The 24,601-nt window shown below is 40.7% G+C and overlaps 1 protein-coding gene across 1 annotated transcript; it reads left to right on the top strand.

Moving 5' to 3' along the window:
* The first annotated feature begins 1,634 nt into the window (after window positions 1–1,634).
* On the top strand, window positions 1,635–24,508 carry CCNJL (cyclin J like). The gene is made up of 6 exons (XM_014059852.2): window positions 1,635–1,707; window positions 2,438–2,548; window positions 13,222–13,432; window positions 17,005–17,304; window positions 18,896–19,055; window positions 22,013–24,508. The coding sequence occupies exons 2-6, from the start codon at window positions 2,471–2,473 to the stop codon at window positions 22,452–22,454; spliced, it is 1,191 nt and encodes a 396-aa protein (XP_013915327.2). The 5' UTR covers window positions 1,635–1,707; window positions 2,438–2,470; the 3' UTR covers window positions 22,455–24,508.
* The last annotated feature ends 93 nt before the right edge of the window (window positions 24,509–24,601 follow it).

Genomic DNA, 24,601 nt, shown 5'->3' on the forward strand with positions numbered 1-24,601 from the left:
AACCTACAATCTAGCACTCCTCCTCTGGGGAGTGTGAATCAAAGACCTCTGTCAGCAAATTAACAATCTGAGTCTCCTGCTTGAGGGCGGGAGGGGTATTGGACTAGAAGACTTCCAATGTCCCTTCCAGATCTATTCTGATTGATTGATCATTAAACTATAATTCCTAAGATACACTGTGTGAAGACAAATTTCAGATTTGTTTAAAAAGTGACTATACCCTTGAGTTGAATTTGACTTGTTCACAGAATTCTCTTAAGAAAAGTATGAAAGTATTTTGACAGGTTTTTTCCCTGTTTAGTCTATCCTACAACCTAGGAATTTCCAAGAGTTACCTGCTGAGGCCACTGTCTGGGACCAAACAAATTTAACAATGAGATATGCCAATGAGATTGCCTTTATTCTCCTTAAGCACTTTGGCAATTAGCAAGAGTTTAATAGGCTGAGTTTTTATAAATTTATTTATCTTTGTGCTGAGCAAGTTTGCCGAATAATTCAGTTGCCTCTCAGATTTCTGTCCTTAAAAACAAAATGCTGTAAATGCAGCATCAAACCAACAGTACAGCACTGCATCTCTCAGGTGGTTTCCAAATAATCTCTGAAGAAAAATGATAGTGCTTTGCTGCTCAGAGTTAATGTGAGGAAAGCAACAATAAAGCACTTTGGGAACAACTGCTAATTTTTTTCAGGCTAAATTGTATGAAGTTTCCACAAGCTTGTCCATGTTCTGGAATTTTTAAGAGCACTTTGCTCCAGTTGTTTACACAACAACTCAGGTTAATTGGCCAGATCGATTCCCATAAAAATCCTTCTTTATCATAGCAGCTTGTTTCAGTAAACGTGCATATTGTAAATCCATATTAATTAAATATCCCCGAGTGCTGTCACACCTGTTAAGATAAAGGGGCGTCGAAAGCAATGCTATGCAACGAAATGCCAAAGCAGAGCTGATCAAAGCAAAGGCAAAACTCAGGGTGGGGATAACGAAACTGAGCAAGCATCCCCTCCCCTGTAGTTAAAAGGAACGATAATTCCATTATCCTCCCGCTACTCAATGAATAGCAGCTGAGAGGGGCAGGAGGAGAACCATTATTCTTATTCAAGATCAAGAGGGCAGGACCCAATGTTTTGATAACGCTCTATCTAAATCCCTTAGAAATGGAGAATGGCGCCAACAATAGACTGAGGTACAGCGACAGAATCGCCCAGGCAGCTTTAGGGCACGTATGAAAAAGGCAGCCGCGAACAAATGAGCCCCTTGGGCGCGCAGCCAATCCAGCGCTCGCCCGAAGCCCAGCAATTAAAAAGAAAGGAAGAGGGAGGGAGTGTAGGCAGAGGAAGCGGAGAAGGACTACAACGTCCAGAGGCCCAGTGGGCGGTAGGTGTGCGCGTGCGTAATATAGAAAGCCGGTGTGTATGTAACCTTCTCCAGTGAATTAGGTCCTTTCTTCAAGTCGGAGCCGAGATTTGGGGCGCGGGGTGGTCTGGGGGCGGGGAGACATCCTCTTTCCCTCCGCCTTGCACCCCTGGGACATGCAACCAATTGCTGATCTTCCCTGCTGGGATTAGCACGGGCCGGGGGGAGCGGACAGGGGTGCAGTTTGATTCTCCCTTCCCTTTCTCGGGGCTGCAGGATTTTTCCTTGCAAGAAGTCGTCGGATTCAGGAAAAGGACAAAGGCTGTCGCTTTTGCGGGCGATCGGCAAAGGTAACGCTGACGCGGGGTTTGTGGGCGGCAGCTTGTCAGAAGTTTTAGTCCGCGGAGTTCTGAAAAGTTTCGTGCCACTTGTCCTTGCTAAAGAGAGGGAGGAGGGAGATTGAAATCAGCCCGGGAAAATGCTTCTCTTGATTCTCGGCAATCTCAAAATCAGATTTTTTTTGGGGGGGGGGGAGCGAGTTGGATCTGAAAGTCGCCGTTTGTAGTCGGGTTATCGGAGGATCTCGGGTTTTATTGCAAAAAAAAAAAAAAAAAAGCCGGGAAGTCGGTACCGTCTCCCCCAACACAGGCCGAAAGAAAAGTGGGTGTGAGTCGGAGATCGATAATGACTTTTATTCCAATCAGTGTCTCTTCTTTGCTCTTGTTTTGAGCAAGAACAGAGCGACAGGTAACGTGCTGAGAAGATGACTTGGATGTTGGCCAAGAGGGCTTGCAACTCTTTTGCACAGATTCAAATCAGAAAGATATTCAGGTGTAGAGAACGTTTAATCGATTGAATTATTTTCATGCTGGGGGAGCGGAATTATACAGCTAAATTTGCAGCCATCAACTGTATTTGGTTAAGCTGTACCCACCCATCCCTAATTTTACACGGCAATATGTTTTTAGGCACCTTTTTTTTTACAAAGGTGTAGGTGGGATTGTTGAAAAACAGTGGATGAAGTTTATTTGTGTCCATATTTCATTTGGTAATTCACTTTGATTTCTGCCTACCTTGCAGGAGCTGCCTGTTTCACTAGACGCTTTCCCTTGGATGAGAAGTCTAAGGATGGAACAGCCATGGTGGAAAGGAGACCTTGCAGCTGACATACATCAGACACTAAGACTGAAGGTTAGATAAGACGGCTGCTTCTTTTTTTTTCCTCTATCCTTTACTGTTGCTACAATTCAAAACAGGTACAACCGGCTGTTTAGTTGTCCTTCCAAACTTCCAAATAAAGACTCAAGCAACTGGAAGTATTTTTTTTAAAAAATGACTGAAATTAAACAAAGCTTTCACATTTGAAGTTACTAAGAACACACATGGCAACTACTTTATTTAGGAAAGATCTGATTGTAACAAATAGGTAATAAATTGTTCTTAAACAGATGTATTTAATGTAGTAAGGAAGATGACCTTGGCAGAGAGAATGCAAGAGGCAAGGAAGAGGCTGGGGCAGCAGGGAGGGAGAAAGATAATTGGTTATAATTTTAAAAACCTTGGAAGTCCATTTATTTGTCTGTTGTGTTACCTTCCCCATCCCCAGACCTTGCATATCTTTATCAAGGACACTTTATGTTCTACACATTTCTCAGCTGCAATCCAGCTGGCTGGATCTGCTATGAATACAGCTGAAAAAAATAAACCTGATAAAATGGAGATTGCTCTCCTTCTCCCTCCCCCTTTTGAATATGACCAAGGTCAAACCCACTTCCTCTCTTTGCCTAATCCCATCAGCCAAATTGACCCTCTTTGCTTCCTGAAAGCCTATTTGCCTAACAATAGAACTAACTCCAAGGAGGTGCAGAGACCTGGACAACTTCCCCAAACCAGCCAACTAATCATATCCCCAGGTTTCCTGTCTTGTATCCATTAAAATCTTTCAAAATTTTATCTATTGTTTAGGGTTCATCTTTCTTCTAAAGCAGGCACCCCAATGATCATTGCAGTAGACATGGCTCTTCAGAACTGTACTTCTTCCTTTGGCAAAACTCCCCAGTAGTTATATAATTGCCATTACCATGACATCCATGGTAATCATGGATATATCATGACTTCTTGAAGTTGCTAGTATAATTATTTCAAAGAATGTGATAAGCATGCATCTGGGGTTTTATTTATCTAACAAAGCCATTTATCTTATGTTCTTCAACTAGGGGATATATGGATGAAGGCTCTTCTTTAAGTACATTTATGTTTTCTTCTGAGTAAATATGGAAAGAATTGCTTTCCATGGCAAAATGATACATTTATGTTTATGTTTAAGTACATTTATGTTTTCTTCTGAGTAAATATGGAAAGAATTGCTTTCCATGGCAAAATGATACATTTTAGTACTCTCTTAATGACCATAATTGAAACCAGCAACTTGGTTGCTAAGTGGAAAATTGTGTGACTGTGACAGATCTCCTGCCACTTCTCATTGTCATTAAGTGAGTCAAACTAGTCATTGACTGCGTCATCAAATAACCATGATTTGTGATTTTATTTCTGTATTCTCCGTGAACTCTGGTTTTCAGGAGTTAATTGTGAAGCACGTGAATGGTGATCCTGCAACCATAGGATACTGCAACTATTGTAAATGGACACCAGTTGCAAAGTGCCTGAATGGCAATTGCTGTGATAGTTGTAAATGTGAGGATTGGTCACATATTGGGGGGTGCGGGTGTTACAGCATTGTAATTTAGAACAGTTGCTAAAAAAGGAAGTTGGTAAGTAAGGATTACCTTACTAAAAATAAAGCTGCCATATCTAGTCTGCAAAAGTTTGGATGACCACAAAATGGCATTATTATAATACTTCCAAGCTGCCATCTGTTGCATGTCCACATTATGCAGTCCAAATCTGGTACCCCTAACTTTTTTTTTCTTCCTTTCTAAAAGCAAAATGTATCTAAACACATGAACAGATGATTAATAATTCAGACAGTTTTATCTTGCAATGTACTCTCTGAAATGGAAATACTTTTAAAAAGCTATAGGTAGATGTGGTATAGGTGTAGGGATACATTATTTGCACTGATTTAGGAGCCAATTTTGAGGCCACGGGTATAAGTGAACACTGGTACATCTGCAACAAAATCAATTAGGCTACAACATAGCATCATTACTTGGGGCCAAATCTTATAGATTCTTGGCTTGGTTATTTTCTGAGTTGATCCATCAAACAGAGAAAGGTCCTTACTCAAGCTACTGTAGTCCTGAAGGTAAACTATCTTCTCTTAACACAGTTGGATTTACCCTGTTTCCCTGAAAATAAGACCTCCCTGGATAATAAGCCCAATCGGGCTTTTGAGCACATAAGTCACTGTCTTATTTTCTGGGAAACACAGTACTTCTCAGAGCTGAATTGGAATCCACTGAATGAAAGATGACTATTTTTTTTGTCTGTTACATAGCTCCTACAATTGTAAAGATTCCTGAGAAGAGTCCCTGATAATGCATAACAGATATTCCTTTTAGCACTGAATAATTTTCTGGTGGTTTTTAACTATTTTCTGCACTATTATGGCTTTGTATAGAGATTTGTATTTCAGCAATATTCAGAATTATGCCTGTTAAGTAGCCTACTACTACATTTCATGAGAAAAGGACCTTTGGCATTTAAAAAAAATCTAGCTTGTGTTTTTCAGCACACTGCATGAAAAACAGAAACTGGTTTATGTTTCACAATTATGATGAACGAACTGCGTGACAGGTGTGTTTTTGAAAGCACACATAGCCATAGGTTGCACATTTTTCAGCTTCTTTTGATTAGGCTATCCCATTGTTCATTGTGTTGCCAATGCTAGCTTTTTCAAAGGAAAAAAATGCAAAAAAAAGTAAGTATGAGTTTTATATGCTTTGAACATATGATAGAACAGAGCTCTTTCCTAATTTGCATCATTCAGTAACATAACGTGACTTGTAATAAGAAACAGTCAACGCTTAGAATCTCCTAAGAGGTTTCTCTAAATATTTACTTTTGTATATTCTAATGTTGTCTTCTGTCTCTTTAAGCAAGCTATTTAATTTTCTCTTAAATTATTCCTCCCCTACTCCTAGAGCAGTGGTCCCCAACCTTTTTATCGCCGCGGACCAGTCAGCCTTTGATAATTTTACCGTGGCCCGCTGAGCGCGCGCAGGGGTGAGGGGGCGTTGTTCTGCAGCGATCATTGCCCCCAGCCATTAATGTCTAAACTGCTGGAAGATATACTTAAATATTGATAAAATGTGAGGGGGTGTACTCACTTCTGTGATATCTATCCATCCATGTCTGTCTCTGTCTCTGTCTCTCTCTGTGTATGTATGTGTGTATGCGTGTATGTGTATATATCCTCTATCTATCTATCATCTATCTATCTATTTATCTATTTATCCATCCATCCATCCATCCATCCATCCATCCATCCCTCTCTATCTATCAATCACCTATCCACCATCTATCTATCTATTCTAGCTGGCTGGGCAATTTGGGGAGTTGAAGTCCAAAAGTGTTAAAGTTGCTGAGATTGAGAAATGAGGACGAAACAAAAGGGAAGAGAATGAAACAAGGTCGTAGAGAGAGATTGCAAAATGAAAGGGCAACTTCTCTTTTTATTTCCTTCCACCCCCACCACCCCCACCATGCCTCTCTGGCAATTGGCTGCCCAGGAGGTGGGGAGGGGAAGATGTTTCACAGACAGCTGCCACCCGCCCATCTCTCTCTCTCTCTCTCTCTCTCTCTCTCTCTCTCTCTCTCTCTCTCTCTCTCTCCGCCTCCCCATCTGACCTTGGCTGCTCCACGGCGGAGACCCCAGAAGGCAAGCAAAAAAAAAGGGGGGGGCTCAGGAGTGGGGGAAGAAAACAAACCCCATCACGTTCCCCGCGCCTAGTCCGCTGTGGAACGCGCTGCCACCCGCCCAGCGCTCGCTCTCTCGCTCTCTCTCTCTCTCCCCCCCCTCCAATCTCCCGCTTCTGCTTCGACCGGCCAGCAACTTGTCCCCGCTTGCCCGGGGACTGGCCTCTGATTGGCTGGCGGGGAGAAAGCCTCGCCAGGGAAGGAGGCGAGGACTCCGCGGTGACGTCATGGGGACAGCGCCCCCAGGTTCGAGTCCCGGGGTTGATCTCAGGCTGCACGTGTGGGTGAAGAGGCAGCAGGGATCATGGCCCCCGGCCGCTGCGCGGCCCGGTGCCAGGTACTCCACGGCCCGGCACCGGTCCGCGGACCGGGGGTTGGGGACCACTGTCCTAGAGGATACTAGATTATTTTCAAAGGACCATTTCATTCTTGATTTTTTTTCTTTATTGGCTATAAACCACAATAAATTAACAGCTAATGATGAGGATCTTGCCATAAGAGAATGTTTTCCTAATTGTTTCCATGTGTATGCTGAAAAATATCATGAATTAGTGAACTCTGGTAGATCTGAGCCTGAGATTTTATTTATTTACAGTATCTCTGCCTCTGAAGATACTAAAGAATTCCACTACACACCAATGCTGCTGCTAAGACCCATTTGCATTATTTTTATGTCCCACACCCTTTTAGATATGCTTCAAGTACTTGTGGTTGTGAATGTGCTCATACTTTGTCAGAGATCTCCAGTTTCCATAATTTCCTAGGGCAGAGATATAAAAACTCTAGAATTATAAATTATAATTTTTTATGAGGTAGAAGAATATTATTCATAGAAAGTAACATCAACTGCATGTTTATTCTTATTTTCATTTATTTATTAATTTAGACCAAATTTACTTTTTTTGTACTGGCTCCAACATTTGATGTGCAGGGTCTGGTACATCACATCAAAGCAAGTAGAAATCTTAGTATAAAACTGATTGTGTACCTCTGCTTTGTGGAGTTGGAAACCTGACACCTCTGGAGCCTGCTAGGTAGAAGAAACAGATTTCTTATGTTTCCTCTCCCCTCTTCCCGCCTCCCCAGTCCAAATGTTCTCCTTGACTTTTCAGTGCCTGATTGGTGAAAGATAAAAGTGTGTTTTCACAAAGCCTGAAAGACAGTTGTTAATACTGATAACAGTTTTGAAGGATTTGTGTTGTGATTGCTCCTCCCAGTTATGTCTAGTGAGTAGGGAGATCTGATCTAGTTGGAAAAATTAACATTACCTAGGCAGAAGCAGCCTGTCGGCTAGAAATTTCCATAGGCTGGTGGTTGTAGGTGTTAACCTATTTGCATAGACTGAAACATACTGCAACTCAGACTGGGTTTCAAAGCTGGGTTTTTTCCTTCTACCGTATATACTCGAGTATAAGCCGACCCAAATATAAGCCGAGGCACCTAATTTTACCCCAAAAAGCTGGAAAAGTTATTGACTCGAGTATAAGCCTAGGGTGGGAAATGCAGCAGCTACGGTAAATTTCAAAAATAAAAAATCAGTGTTATTTGAAACTCAAAGTTATGTTTATTCAAGGGACCCGCTTAATTAAAGTGTTCTATAATATCAGTATGACTTATAATACTGCAAGTCTGCAATATTAAAATACTTGTATAGGGGATCCCCGGGATCCCCCGAAGAGATCAAATCACAACCAGTATGCCACCTTCTTGGTATATTGTTTTTATTTTCACTGAGTTTTTAAAAATGAGCATTATTTCATCCTTTTTTTCTTTATGTTTGATTGGTATCTGCAATTTGTGTTAATTCTGTTCATACATATAATATAAATGAAAAACCCAGCTCTCTTAAAAAATATTTTAAGTTCTTTCTGGTGCTCCCTTTTAGAATTGGCCAACTAATATTTCTGTTCGCCCAACTAATGTCAGGCAGAGTTAACTGAAAAAGTAATTTTTCATGAAAGGACATTTTCCTAGGATTTTAATTGTTCTTACTGTCAGATTTCTCGTTATTTCCAGCTTGAGTCTCCTTCTGACAAGTTTCCATTGCTTCTTGTCCTGTCCTCAGGTGCTATTGCTGCCGCCGCCTCCTCCTCCTCCAACAGCACCAGCACATTTGCTGCCCAGCGCTGCGGCTGAGGTGAAGCCGCCAAAGCTCCCGCTGGCGCCCCCGCAGCATTGGGCGGATATCCGGCAGTGCTGTTGGAGGAGGAGGAGGCGAACCAGCCTGCCATCGCCGGCCACTGCCAGCCCCGCCGCTCTTCCCACCCCCTTCCAAGCCCCACAGTCCAGGGGATGGAGCAGCGAAGCCCCGGGGCTTCGCTGCTGCTCCCCGCATTTTCTGCAAGGGGATCCCTTGGAGAGGGGATTCCAGCCTGCCATCGCCAGCCACCGCTAGCCCCGCCGCTCTTCCCGACCCCTTCCAAGCCCCACAGTCCAGCGGATGGAGCAGAAGCAGCTCCGGGGCTTCGCTGCTGCTCCCCGCATTTTCTGCAAGGGGATCCCTTGGAGAGGGGATTCCAGCCTGCCATCGCCAGCCACCGCTAGCCCCGCCGCTCTTCCCGACCCCTTCCAAGCCCCACAGTCCAGCGGATGGAGCAGAAGCAGCTCCGGGGCTTCGCTGCTGCTCCCCGCATTTTCTGCAAGGGGATCCCTTGGAGAGGGGATTCCAGCCTGCCATCGCCAGCCACCGCTAGCCCCGCCGCTCTTCCCGACCCCTTCCAAGCCCCACAGTCCAGCGGATGGAGCAGAAGCAGCTCCGGGGCTTCGCTGCTGCTCCCCGCATTTTCTGCACGGGGATCCCTTGGAGAGGGGATTCCAGCCTGCCATCGCCGGCCACCGCTAGCCCCGCCGCTCTTCCCGACCCCTTCCAAGCCCCACAGTCCAGCGGATGGAGCAGCGAAGCCCCGGAGCTGCTTCTGCTCCATCCGCTGGACTGTGGGGCTTGGAAGGGGTCGGGAAGAGCGGCGGGGCTGCCGGTGGCCGGCGATGGCAGGCTGGTTCGCCTCCTCCTCCTCCAACAGGCAACAGCACTGCCGGATCCAGTTGTAGACTCGAGTATAAGCCGAGGCGGCTTTTTTCAGCCAAAAAAGTGGGCTGAAAAACTCGGCTTATACTCGAGTATATACGGTAATTTTTATATGTAATGAAACATTTTCCTTTCAGTGTTTAACTGTACACATGATATCTTATTGTTGGATATTAACCATCCGCCTTATAGTTAATATAAAATAATTTCAGCAATCAAGAATAGTTTTTGATTTATATGATACCTATTCTCTCTAATATAGGATTAAAAATCAGGGGTACCCAGATCTGGCAGGTGTTGGGGTGAAAGATCAGGTCTACACATGAAGGTTCAATTAACTGATTTACTGCTAAAAGCCTTTGCACAGGAATTTTCTCAACTAAAGATCAGCATCTGGTTAGAGTTAGATATGGGTCAACAGCATTCGAGGAGAGTTGGGCCTTGTGGCTACATAAGGCTTTTAGGCTGATCCCTCTTTTCACACTGCCCCCTGGGTTCTGTGTCTCCTCCTACAGCAGGACCCCAGATCTTAAGGGTATACCCTGGCATTAATATAGGCTGAGGCTGGACCTCAATATTTATGAAAGTAGCTATCAATAGTTGTTATTTGCCTTAGAAGAAAATATCCAAGGAAGTGCCCATGGCTCTGTGCTGGTCTCTATGTCATATAGCATTTTTATCAATGGTTTGGATGGGGAATTGATGGGACATTTATAAAATGTGTAGCTGGCACGAAACTGCGAGGTGTGGCTGATATTTTAGTTGAATGAGAGGAAGTTCCAGAAACTCTAGGCAAGCTTGAACTGTATGCTAAAATGAAACTGGTGGAATTTAACAGAGAGAATTATCATGTTCTACACTGGGTAGGAAATAGACACATATAAGATGATGGAGATCTGACTTGGCCATAAAACTTGTGAAAAGTAATTGAATATGAATCAATAGTGTGCTGCAAATTAAAATGGTGTTGTGGGGTACATTAACCAGTCAAAAATATCATAGTGGGAAGTACGCCAAAAATCTCCTGGTAGACTGCTGCGTTGACCCTGGTCTTAATGAAGCACAGTGGTCCAAAGTCCTGTTGCTCAGTGGTCCAAAGTCCTCTTTTCTGATGAGAGGAACTTTTACCAAAAGCACCAAAAACTGGTTCAATGACTGTGGGATTACTGTGCTTAATTAGCCTCTCCATTCTTCCTCCATACTCTGGGTCCTTGGTTTCCAAATGAGATGCAAAAGTTGCTCTCATCAGAAAAGAGGACTTTGGACCACTGAGCAACAGGACTTTGGACCACTGTGCTTCATGAAGACCAGGGTCAACACAGCCGTCTACCAGGAGATTTTGGAGCACTTCATGCTTCCTTCTGCAGACGAGCTTTATGGGGATGCTGACTTCATTTTCCAGCTGCCCACACTGCCAAAAGCACCAAAACCTGGTTCAATAACTGGGATTACTGTGTTTGATTGGCCAGCAAACTCGTCTGACTTGAACCCCATAGAGAATCTATGGGGCATTGCCAAGAGAAAGATGAGAGACATGAGACCGAACAATGTAGAAGAGCTAAAGGCCACTATTGAAGCATCCTGGTCTTCCTTAACACCTCAGCAGTACCACAGGCTGATAGCTTCCATGCTACGCTGCATTGAGGCAGTAATTGCTGCAAAAGGGGCCCAAACCAAGTACTGAGTACATATGCATGCTTATACTTTTCAGAGATCCAATATTGTTCTATGTACAATCCTTGTTTTATTGATTACATGTAATATTCTAATTTTCTGAGATGGTGGATTTGGGGTTTTCATGAACTGTACGCCATAATCATCACAATTATGACAAATCACAGCTTGAACCATCTTTCTTTGCATGTAATGAGTCTTATCTCATATATTAGTTTCACCTTTTAAGTTGCATTACTGAAATAAATGAATTTTTGCACGATATTCTAATTTTTCGAGTTTCACCTGTATATCACATCTATATGGTTGGCATTTCAAAAAATCAAAGCAATGAACTTCATTGCCCTTCTTAAGTTCAGCTCCCTTGACGATGGATAAAAGTGGCTTTTAAAGTATAGAATAGGTATTATAGAATACCCGCTTGCCTGCCTGCTAAATATGACGAAGATGTAGTTTTCTGAGGATTTGTATCCAGTTTTATTTTCCAGCCAACTCAGAAACTGCAAAATACTCTTGCCTTTGAAAGGAATGTGTTGATTTGGTTTTGCTTTTTGAACAAAGACTTGTGGGAACATCTAATCCTGTTTGTAAATGCATCTGGTACATCCCAGTAGATAATTGAGTATATATACCTGGGGAAATCAGGTCTTTACTATGGTATAAATATTTACTTGTGATCCTATCAAGTCTTTACAAACAAAGCAACTTGACCATTTTAGCCCAAACAAAGTGAAGTAGAACATATCTGGACCTGGATTTTAAATTTCAGGACTTAGTATCAATAACATTTTTTTCAAAACTGAACTAGTATATAGAATTTCTCAAAGGCAATAAATTGTTTTGTTCCATTTTGATGGCAGTGCCACTGAAGACCTATCAGGGAGACCTCTGCTAGTTGGGAAGAGGAACTGAAGCTTCACCTAGTTGTCTTCTCTGATCAGAATGCTAATGGCATGCTTTTGGGCTGCTTTGTTCCTTGGCAAAATTAGCTGCTTGAGTGCAGCTAGCTCTTCCAGCATAAACAGTGGCCATCACAGCATGCACTGGTTCTAGAAACTTGAGTTATTTGTGAACTGGATGAATATCTAACCCTCTCCCCCTCCTGTTAATTGGAAAGGTTGGGGAAAATCATCAAGCTTGTCTTTCGAGGGAGATTAAACCACATACCTTCACAGACACCTTCCAGACTTTTGCTCCTGCTCCTGCTTCAAAAGTGTAGACAAGTCAATTACATTTACATAATTCATTCTTTTGCTCCCAGGCATTGAATTATTGAAGCAAATGCACCTAAATTTTAAAAGCACAAGTTGCATTGCCAAGAGTACTGTTAACGTAAAGCTGCTTTCTATTCTGACTTGGCTTCTTGAATTCCACAAAGGTGATGGGGAATTCACTTAAAACAAGGAACATCCTACAGTGTTTTTTTGTTCTTATATTCAGTTGGTTAGATAAATTGTTATGCATCATTTATCTAAGCAACTGAATATAAGAATAAAAAGCACTATCTAGGATGTTGTTTGCTTTAAGTAAATCTCCCATTACCTTTACCTTCATCCCTGTCTTCAAATATACAGAAGAGTATTCTTTTGTGAAGATTCTATAGTAACAATGACGATTAGATTAGTCGGTAGCAGTTTTTCTCAGCTTTCTTTTTTTAATCTTGGAGGAAGCCATGACATAATTTTCAGGTCTTAAGGAACACCTGCCTAAAAATATGAAAAACCTCACAATACAAGTAATTTCTACCACTTTTATGACCTTTACAACAACAGCAAAGTAGCAGGTCAGCCACCAAATTGTATTATTGGAAAATTTCCACCTTTATGAGCTACAGTTTGAAAAACTTTGTTTGTTTGTTTGGTCTATCATGATTTCTCGTAGAACCTCAGTTGAAAAAAACAAAAAACAAATCCAGAGCCTGGTTTTCATAGGTCAGGATAATCAAATGTCACTGTTAACATAAGGTTTTGTAAATAATGCATCTTCATCAGAAATGTGATTAAGTATTTATATTAATAGCCAATGTAACAACTGTTGGGATTTTTTTAAAAGATCTCTCTCCATAGACAAGTTTCTTTATTTCTTAGAATATGAACAATTTTGTATAAATTTAATTGCTTTTCCATACCGAATTATCCGGACGGGATGGTGGATGGGACCATTTTGTATTCCTGTGGTTGTTATCTACTTGCCAGAACAGGTGGTGCAATGCTGATCTGGATGTTCTCTTTACTGAAATGGATATTCCCCTTTTCTTTCCCTCCCACCCTTGTTTGTGTTGCCATAGGAGCTGAAACTGCCAGTCTACAAGGCCCATTCTCCACAAATTGAAAGACGGCGCTATTTTGCTCACCTCCTTACCGTCCTCAGCAGCCATTGCCAACTTTGTCCCACAGCTCGGCACCTTGCTGTCTACTTGCTGGACATTTTTATGGATCGCTATGATGTTACTGTGAAGCAGTTATATGTCATTTCAATTGCATGTCTTCTCCTTGCAAGTAAGTCACCTTACCTGATGATACAGAAATCATGCAATTTGAGTTGGGTGGGGAAGGGTCTTTCTCAAGTAAAAGCACAGAGAAAGCCACTGTAAACCGTGCAATATAATGCATCAAGAGACAGTTGCTTTTATGACAGCATTTCAGTAATCTTTGGGCTTGAATTTTTTTAGTGATGTCTTCAGCTTCTTGTTGCGCAGAAATAATTGTTCAAATTACAGATAGTCCTTGACCACCCATTTAGTGACTGTTCAAAGTTACAACGGCACTGTAAAAGGTGTCTTAAGACTGGTTTTCATACTTACGCCCATTGCAGCATTCCCATGATCAGAGTGTGGGTGCTTGGCAACTGGCCTGTATTTATAACGGTTGCAGTGTCCTGGGGTCATGTAAATCGCCTTTTGCAATCTTCTAACGTGCAAAATCAATGGGGAACCAGATTAATTTAATAACCGTGTTACTAACAACTGCAACGATTCACTTAACAACTGTTGCACAAGTAGTAAAATGGCAAAACTCAGCTGTCTTGCTTGGCAATAGACATTTTGAGCTCAATTGTGGTCATAAGTCAAGGACAACCTGTACAGTCCAGAACAACAGAACAATGCTAAAGAAAGTTGTGTGTTCAGTGTGGTGGCCTTTAGATAGTCTAGTAATGACATGAAAGCTGTTTTTACCCAGTACATTGCTATGATATTGGAAGACCAAAAGTAGAAGCTAAGCTAGCCTTGTATTTGTGGCGGAAAATCTCCCAGACCCTTTAACCATTGAACATCCTGTCTGGTGCTGCTGGGAATTGTAGTTCAGCTACCACCTGCTTCTCCATGGCTTGTCTAACTCTGTAACGCATCCTTAGAAGTCTTTAGGGGTAGTGCAGACATTTTAACGGATTGTCTAAGCAAACGTATTTCAAGATTGCAACAGATTTTTTTTCAGGTTGTTAATTCCTTGTTGGAAAGCTGTCATGATCCTAAACAAATGAAATGCACACAAAACCTTTTTGAGCAGGCTTTTTAAGGAGAGTGTGGCCTATGGTTATTGGTGCAGTTAGATTCCAAAATACCAATCTGAAAGGGGGAAGATAAGCAGCAGCTAATAAAACAACCAAAACAAGAGAAGGAATCAGTGTGTCTCCTATTCATTGTCCATCCTTTGTACTCTGCTCCCTCAAAATGTTGATTTTGAACCCACAAGCTAGAAAAATGCTGATTGCAAATGCATGAAACTTAAGGAAGAAGAAGGAAAAATCACATTTATAATTTTTATGAATATAGAATAGGATCAGAGTTTTTGACATTCATACTTGTTACAGTATCAGGAATCCTCCGGTGAGACTCTGATTCATTTCTTGAGAAACCAGAATTCTAGCTTGTCAGGAATGTACAAGCTTTGATGTACTATGGACTTTCAGACAAAACTGTCCAGCTTTCACCTGCTGTTCCGAATATGGAAATGGGATATTTCATCTGTATTATTAGCTAATTCTGAAACATGGATGAAGTGCTTGTGGGGGACTCTACAACAGAAAGGAACAAGAGGAAGATTAGAAACCATGATCAGTTATCTAGAGTTGCCTGAGCATCTATTGGATACAGCAAAGGGGTTGAAATATGCTAAATCTTTACTCCCATCTGCTGATTGTTTGCAGAGCACTTCTAATACAGGTAGTGCTCAACTTACAACCGTGGCTGTTTGAAGATACAACAGCACTGGAAACAGTGACTTGTGACCATTTTTCACATTTATGACCACTGTAGCATCCCCATGGCCACATGATTTATATTCAAATGTTTGACAACTGATTTACATTTATGATGGTTGCAGTGTGCTGGAGTCCTGCGATCCCCTTCTGACAAGCAAAGTTAATAGAGAAATCACATTCGCCCACCCTGTTTCCCTGAAAATAAGACCTCCCTGGATAATAAGCCCAATTAGGCTTTTGAGCGCATGTGCTAAAGTAAGCCTTCCCCAGAAATATTGCAACACAGCAGCAGCCATGAGGTGACCACGCTTGCCACCTCCTGCACCTCAAAGATAATAAGACCTCCCCAAAAATAAGGCCAAGCGCTTATTTCAGGGGTCAAAAGAAAATAAGACTCTTGTCTTATTTTCAGGGGAACACGATAACAACCATGCTATAAATTTAACAACTGCAGTCATTCACTTAACAAAGGTGGCAAGAAAAGTTGTAAAATGGGGCAAAACTCAACAAATTTCTCACCTAGCAACATAAATTTTCGGCTCAGTTGTGGTCGAACATTGAGGACTACCGGAATTCCTAAATTATTTGGGTCATACCTGATAAATTTTAAAACATTGTGTGTAAGTGTTTTTCAGCCTTAGCAACTTTAAAGAAGTATAGACTTCAGTTCCAAAATTCTCCAGCCACCAGGAATGCTGGCTGGAAAATTTGGAGAGTTGAAGTCACAACCCTAAAATTACTCAGGTTGAAGAATACTATTCAATATCAGTATAATTTTAAAAAACCAGAAGCATTGCTTAATGCATTTGCAGCCAATGCATTTGCAGCCAATACATCACATTTAAATAATTTGCATATGATATTGCTTATAAAAGTTACGTACTGCACAGTATTAAATTATCCTAGCTTTGGAAAACCTTGATGAAACAGTCTGTTGTCCTAGACTAATTGGTATGTGGGCAATCCTACAGATAAGGAGTGGTTCTAAAACAATGTTTAAAAAAAATTCCTGCATTTTTGTGCTAGCCATCAGCTTCAGTTTTGAATTATAAATCCGGTCAAAATTAGTTTATCTTGGTTTTTATTGTAATTTGTTAGATAGAATGGAAATTTGGTAAATGCTTGATTACATTTAAAAAATTTCTTTTTGGGTAGTATCTTTTTTATCGACTCAGCATATCTTTATTTAAATAGGATTACTTTTTAGGCTTGGGAAGGTTTTTACTATCCCCTCTTTTTTCCCCATGAAAGATGGATGGATGCAGGTGCTTTATTGTTTTCCCATGAAGGACTTTGAGGATGTATGCAGATGCTTTACTGTTAAATTTTCTCTGTCTCCACCCCATATTTTTATGTTTTGTTGCTTTGATTTTTATAGAATGCAAAGTTTGGAAATTCTGAGGCAAACCTTACAGTGTATTTCATTTTAAATTCAGTGTTTCAAAGAAATAAAGGCTAAATTAGAGTTGCAATATTTAGACTAAATATTTCCAAATTCCTGCACAACCAGTAAGAACGTTACATCATTAAGCCTTTATATTGGTTGCGTTTAGCTAGCATTTAAAAATGCGGCAAACCCCTATATTGGTTCCTTCTCTTTCTTCCTCTTCGTGCTTCAAAATTACCCATGATACTTGAATTTGAAACTGGGATTTGTCTAAGGAGAAAAGGTAGAACATGCTCTCCAATCCGTCTTATGATTCCACAAATTCAGTCATGATGGAACTGTGGTTGATTTTTATAGCAGAAAAAAAAGTTCTCGGCCTCTTGTATGCATGAGGACTAACGAATCTACAGATGGGTTAAACATATAGTCTGATGGTATTAAGATGGAGATTGAATCAATCACCTTGTGTTCATCTTTCCTTAGGCAAATTTGAAGAGAAGGAGGATAAAGTACCCAAACTAGAACTGCTGAACAACTTTGCTTACATGTGCAGCCTTAATCTAACACTTACGAAAAAAGACCTGCTGAAGATGGAGCTGTTGCTCCTAGAGAGCTTCAATTGGAATCTGTGTCTGCCAACCCCAGCACACTACATTGACTATTACCTCTTCGCTTCTGTCAGTGAGGGTGACCTCCACAAAGGCTGGCCCATCACGTCTGTCACCAAGTTCAGAACCATCATGGAGAAATACTCTCACTCATTCCTAGAAACTTCATTGCAAGGTAATAATCAGATCTTGGTTAGGAGCATTTGAGGTGTAGGAAGCTTCAGTATGGCCTCATCATCATCTTGAGGGCCAAAAGAAGGGGAAATGTTACCAGAAGGGGTTAAGGCAGGGATCCTCCAAGCTGTTCAACCCATCAACCCTGTCATGAAATTTCAGACAGTTCATTGATCCCAAACAGTTATTGTATGGAAATAATTCTGTACATACTATTGAGTATTACTATGAATGATAATAATCATTTGGAGAGAGTCATCGAGCTTTCTGGGTCAATATCGACTTTGGAAAACCCTGATGAGGCGGAATAATATTTTTAAAAATATTTTTATTGAACATGTTTCAACATTTACACTACATGTAATAATGTGGAATAATATTTAAAGCACATTTTTAAATAGGTGTGTGAGAATGGGAACAAAAAGCCACTAGGAGGCAGCATTATGCCTCCAACCATTTTAGAAAAACTCATCAATCCATGATTCAGCTCTATGATGGCAACTTTGCTGAATTTTGGTTCTTGGGTTGTTTTCAACTTAGAAGTAATACAAGATTGAGGATAGTTAAAAGCAGCTTTTCTCAGTTCTTCCTATGCTGTTAAAGGATGTAAAGTGCCAAATGGTGATTTCTCGGTTATAAAGTATCAGCAGGGTGATCAGCTATATGTTTGGCTGGACAACGAATTTTGTTGGTGGTATTCAAAGGATCCAACTCGCTAAGTCAGCTATTCATTCTCCGGTGCAGCCATCCACATCACATTATTGTCAATGTCCTGTGAAATGAGGGGGCAGAATTGCTAGGCATTGGGCAGCATATAAATTGAACATGTTATTAGTAATTTCAACATTTTCCAATATTGCAAAGGAAAGTGAGAAGCTGTCAACTCCTTTCTTTCCCTCATCCTCCATAAAAGCAAAATTTAAAACTTCCAGCAGTCTGAACAGGGCACCACTCCATTGGAACTCAGGATAAGCTCCGGCAGACCTTCTCATTTTTAACCTTCCTCCATTCAGCCAAGGGGTGGGGAGAGGATGGGCTTTGTAAAATAATCACACATTCCTTGAGCAGCCCTGGCTCTGCAGGTCATTCTAGGAGCCTCATTGTTTCAACGGCATCAGAATTTGGTTTAATTTTTAAGTAAGCGTGCTCATGATCACAGTGCTAGAGGTCTAAAGCAGTGGTTCTCAACCTTCCCAATGCCGTGACCCTTTAATACAGTTCCTCATGTGGTGGTGACCCCCAACCATAAAATTGGTGTCTCGGTTCCTAAGACCATCGAAAATATGTGTTTTCCTATGGTCTTAGGTGACCTCTGTGAAAGGGTCATTCAACCCCCAAAGTGGTCCCGATCCACAGGTTGAGAACCACTGGTCTAAAGGAAGCAGTAAATTAAATGCCTATTTAAGAGCATTTTTCATATTGTGAGTTATTACCTAGCACATTAAGAGATTTCAGTAACTTTCCATGACGTTCCTTGCAAACAGCCACGTCACCTCAGTATTAATCAGTTTTGTCCCAAAGATAATTTTTTTTTAAACAGCAGTCTTACCTGTTTGTTTCCTCTTTTCCCTACCTATCCACCCCCCTCCCAGATCATGTTTTTCTCTCTTTTCGGCCTTCTCTGGTTGCTGCTGCTTGTCTGGGTGCCTCCCGCATCTACCTTGAGATCTCTCCCCCGTGGACCATACAGCTTCAACTGCTGACATGTTATTCCTGGGAACAGCTTGTTCCTTGCATTGAACTCATGCTTGGGTAAGTTTCAAAGTGAAGTAGACCATTGTCCTGAGCTTCCAATACAGTGTTATGCAACGGACAGATGCCAAGCTTGGATTTAAAGTAGGCAGGAGTGGGTTCCTTGTCTATTGGCTGCTCGTAAAAAGAGATTATGTCTTTTTCTGGTCTCGAAAGGTAGTTGCACCAGCCCAGGAAAATATGTGCAAGTTAGTTAAAAGGATTTGCTATTAGTAATGAATCTTCTTCAGTGATTTATGCATGCATTCGGAAATAAAATGTTGGTCTATAGAGAGGGGCCCTGTGATTGCCCTTATCCAAGATTTTACCAAGTGACACTTCCTCTTGGATTATGTAGTTTCTGCTCCCCTTGTCCTGAGCCTTTGCAGTGTGTTCATATAATAGATTCCTGCATAAATATTTGCCACATCAGCAAATTGACTGGCAACTTTTAAAATACACACCATCAACTCTGGTTCATTAGTTTCTCTTTGCTGAACTTGAAACAAGATAATGTAAAAGGTATTCAGCTATAAAAGTACTGAAAACATAAAATGCTCAGGAATTTTAATCCCCCCCCCCCAAAAAAAAAACAGCATATGGGTTATTATGGGGAGATTTATTTATTCGGCAACCAAGTTTCATATTTTTGTTAAAAAAAATATTGCATTTTAAAGTATAAAAAGAAAAAACCCAAACGGGACAAAGCACAAGGTAAACACATTATTAAAAATATGTGACAAGTGCTTAAAATAAATAAATAAATAAAATATGAACTATCAGAACAGTTGCAATTTTATATAATTATCTAATATTTATATTATACAGAATATAATGTTCATATTATATGACAATCATGCTTTTTAAAATCTATTGTACTTTGCTAAATGAGTCCCATATTTCATTATATTTATCCATACAAAGCCTATGTCTTTCCGCAATCCCCTCGGATAGCAAGTGTAGTTTGGTCTTGAATCCATTGAGTAAATGAGGCCATACATTTATCTTTCCAATGATGTAATATCAATCTTTTAATTGTAATATAGCACAAAGAGTCCATTCATGTTGTACAGTTGTCAGATTCTGTGTATTAGATATGTAATTCAAGAGAATACTATCCTCTGAAAATATTAGCTGTTTTCAGAGGATAGTATTCCTCTTGAATTACATATCTAATACACAGAATCTGACAACTGTGTTTGTTGTACAGTCGAATTTATAAGTACTCCACTATTTTCTCATAAAACATAGTAAGTATAGGGCAGTGGAAAAACATGTGTTTTATCTCCAACATACTGCTCTCCTAGACAGTTTTCTATACAAATGTAATGGAGTCCAATTATATTTTTGTTGTATAAGTAATAGTTTAAGGTCCACTGACACACTAGTATAGAAGATAAGACACTCTTCCATTGTCTAGGTCAGTGATGGGCAACCTTTTTGGCGTGATGTGTCAAAAATCAGCAAAAAATCGAGCATAACTCACGTTGTGTGTCACTTCGACAAAAACATAATTTTGCGCAATTTATAGTTTAAACTACAAAAATGTATAATTGCAATATATAATTGTATTTAATAAACCAAAAACAAATTATTTAACATACCTGCTTAGTAACTTCTTTGTTAAGCGCTTTTGCATGCTGAGCTATGGAGTGAGCAATGCTCAAACTTGCAGAGTTTAAATTTGTAGAGCCTTTCATAAATTTAAGGATGGAGTTAGATTGGCTCTTATAAAGGTGTAGCTTCCTGGAAATGTATTCCCTCCTTTCATCCTCACTTTTTTCCAAGAGCTGGGAATGATTAGTTTCAAAATGTCTATTTATATTCCACGTTCTGCTTACTACCGTTTCAGTACATAGAACGCAAAAGGATCTGCCATTTTTTTCTATAATGCCATACATCTCGCTCCATGTCTCTTGAAAGGGTCGACCACTGCCACTACCACTCCCTTTACTTAACCTTTGTTTTTTATTTTTTGGGTGCTCCATCAGTGGGCCAGTGACAGCAGATAGAATTATAGATAGCCAATTAGGGGTTAACTAGCCTAACAAGCTAACACAACCTCCCCCTCACTTATCTCAGTTATTGTGGGCAATTACAAGTCCATGGCACCCCAATAGTTGCTGCTAATGGCGCTCACAGTTCCCGTTGGCACTCCGCTGTTCCCTGCTGTGGTGCGGTCATAACCAACAGTCCCAGGAGTAGACTCTCTGTGCCGGCCTGACTGAAGAGAGGCGCGCACTGTTCCCGCGCTCCTCTCCTGCGGGTCCTCCCTCGCCGTGCTGATGACGTGTGTGCGTACGGCACGCACGCCTTACCAGCAGCCCCTGCGCTCAGAAAGGGGCGGCGGCGATACAGTAAGTGAGTGTGGGCGGGGGAGATCACACGTCCCGCCCCCCCGTTCCTCCAGCACAGATTCTTTCATCCTCGGCGGCCGTGCAGGAGCCGAGGATGAATCGCATGAAATCCTGTGCGTGTCACCCCAAATGGCTACGCGTGTCAGCACTGACACGCGTGTCATAGGTTCGCCATCACTGGTCTAGGTAATGCAGGAATTTCAAACTCTGTAGTTTATTAATCTCTTAACACCTGTATACATAATTGATTTATGGATAACAAATAACATAGAATCTAACCATAGTTTTAAAGATTTAAACCAGTTTTACTATCTTGGGTATCTGGGAAGCTGGAAATGTTTTTGTCCATTGTTGTTAACAAGTATTGTAGCTATAAATATTGCCACTGACTTAAATCTGATACATGATATTTGCCAATAGAGGCAAATATGTGTAGCTCAGGGTTTGCCATGAAAGGTCCTTGGTGCTCTCTGAGCTTGCATGTTTTCTGGCAGATGTTTGATTACCCAAACTAGGTAACATCATCAGTGCTAGTTGATACTTGTTTCTCAGCATTGCCTATGTTAATTAGTTTCACATTTCTTTTGGTTTGATTGTGTTTTTGATTTATTTTTCTCCTAGCAAAGTTCACAGTAAGGACCCCAGAAAAGATACACAGGAAAAGGATTCCCTGAGCCTGTTGCAACAGCAGCAGCAGCAAATTATGGAAAGCCTAAACCTCCAGACGCCAACTCAGGTGCTCTTCCAACAGCCACAGTACCACCCCCAGCCCTCAGCTGTCCTGTCACAGTTCTGTTCTCCGATACAGGATCTGTGCTCCGCTTATCGGGACTCCCTGCAAGCTCCTCGATCCAGTGGCCTCAGTTCAGGGAATACTACGCTGAGCACTTATTCTGCCCTGCAGGATAATTTCCAGCCTGTTTTGCAGACTATGTCTCTCCAAAGGCCAATCACGATGCAGGTAGCCATTTCGACAGAATCCAGGCATTGCCTCTCATTGGTTTACGGCAGCAGCTACTTCAGCAGGCATCACTCATACACAGCAGGCTGTTTTGATGGCTGAGCGCCTATGTAAAAAGGGAGCCAGAGAGAGGCAGGAAGTTTTGCCAGGAAAAAAAAACACAGGGTTGGCACACACAAACCAGTTTACCCATGTCACTATCAGCAGGATCTCCTCTATGAAGAAATGGCTGGACAAAAAGCAGATCCAACTCACAAATGAATTTTGATTTCTCAGTACGTGTGCTTTGAAAAGAGGCAAGACTTTAAGAGAAAAATGCAAAAAATATACCTCACCGCTTTCACACAGATTTACCAGGCTTCATTTTGAGGGAGGAAGACCTGGAAAAGCTTCTTCCATAAGACAAACTTTTGCTGTAAGGTAACTTTCCTGTGGCACATGTGATGAGGTATGCCAGGTGGATGATTGTAGTTTTTAGCCCTGGAACCTTCTATTGGTGATAAAAAGGCCAGTGCTTGTTACACTCACCTTGATCTCTCTCTCTTTCTCTCTGGTGGAATACTTTATGAAGAAACTTCCTTGTTGCTTATTGGGAGATTCACACAGCAATATATTAAACATGAAAATAGGGAGAAAAATACTTGGAACTTTTTGAATACATTTAATAGGTTAAGCACCATTTGAGTTTCATATGTATAGTATTTTTAATTGCCTTTTTTTAAAGTACCTCTAGATATTTGAGATGCTGCTGCCTTATGTCACAAACAGTCATTTGTTGAGAAAATATGGTTTACAAGTTATATCAGGGATTAATGTTTACTTGAAGAAGTCCACTGTAAAGAAAAATACTTAAATCCCTTAATTTTTGAGGGAACTGCTGCCTTTTATTATAGGATGTTAGGAATTTGCAATATGACTTAGAAAAATAGAGAAAAATATACATAGAAGGACTCTTAAAAGAGAAAAGAACACTTAAAAGGTTCAAGAATAAGGAATGCAAGGTTAATAGAAGGTGATCAAACAACTGAAAACTTGCATTCCTAAAAAGATACTAACTGGAATAATACTATAAATAACTATTGAGATAGGTTGCCATGCAAGTTATTTTCAAGGCAATGTGTAAATCAACATGACAAAGTAAATAGCAATTCACTTTGAATATTACCAATTAAAGCAAGGAATGAACCACAATGATAAAGAAAGCTAATCTCTTTCTGCAAATGCTGCTTTAGCACCTTAACTTAGTTCTTTCTAGCTGGACTCCAGAATTGGGAAGTACTGTAGGTTTGGAAAAGAGGGGAGGGGTTAACATTAGCAGAAAATTGATGGAAATGGGTGGGCTACAATACCATGCCCCCACCACTGATTTTCTTCTAAAAATATAGATTTGACAACACATTGCCAGGTTTTGCCTTGCCCCAGTGCTCCAATATTTCTATATAAACGTACTTTAGGATCATGGCCTTAAACAATTTTATATGATTAAGTTTTGTACTAGACTTGTATGGCTCCAATTTCAAGATATGTTGAAGGCGTCTACTACTGTGTGAAGTTGCTACTTGATGTGGAGCTATTGTCACTGAATGACAGTATTTTTTATGGAATGTTTCTCAGGATTGCAATAACACTATGTGCAATATGCTTTTATTCTATTGAATATCTAGAGTTTGTGTTGTTGAGAGTGCAGTGGTAAAATGTTATTTGTTCATTTTGCTTTAAGTTATAATTTTCAGAGAGAAAGTGAAGAATTTTTAACCGAAGAAGAGATTGCTGCTTTTAATGTAGGGGAGAATGTTTCCTTTTTATTGAAAAGTCTGGTGAGTCTACTAAAGCCTGTTGCAGACCAGGCTTGTCCCGCTTTTGATGACAACATATGTAGCAAGACAAAGTCGGAAATATTTTTGTATGGATTTTCTTTCCTTGTTAGAAACATCTTCGTCAAAAAAATAGTAGCTGGACTTGTACGTTACCTTTTATGTATTTCTATAAAACTTTTTAACTACAACATTTAAGCAGACAGTAGTCACTTAATTGTGTAAAAACCACTGGAGAAGCTCAAGCTTATAGAATTTCGCCTGATTATTTCATGATGTCCTGTAAAGAAGGTGTTTTTGTGTATTGAAATTTTAGGTTTCTGTCTTTAAAAGGTTTATTGAATAAACAGCACAAAACTTTAATGGGCTTGTCTCCTTTTGGGTGCTCATAATCTTCGTAGGCTCTACTATACCCTTTAATCAAATGTTTCCACT

The sequence above is a fragment of the Thamnophis sirtalis genome, unplaced genomic scaffold, assembly GCF_051295495.1.
Source record: "Thamnophis sirtalis isolate CommonGarterSnake01/CBP01778 unplaced genomic scaffold, rThaSir2_p1.2 scaffold_3, whole genome shotgun sequence".
NCBI classification, from domain to species: domain Eukaryota; kingdom Metazoa; phylum Chordata; class Lepidosauria; order Squamata; family Natricidae; genus Thamnophis; species Thamnophis sirtalis.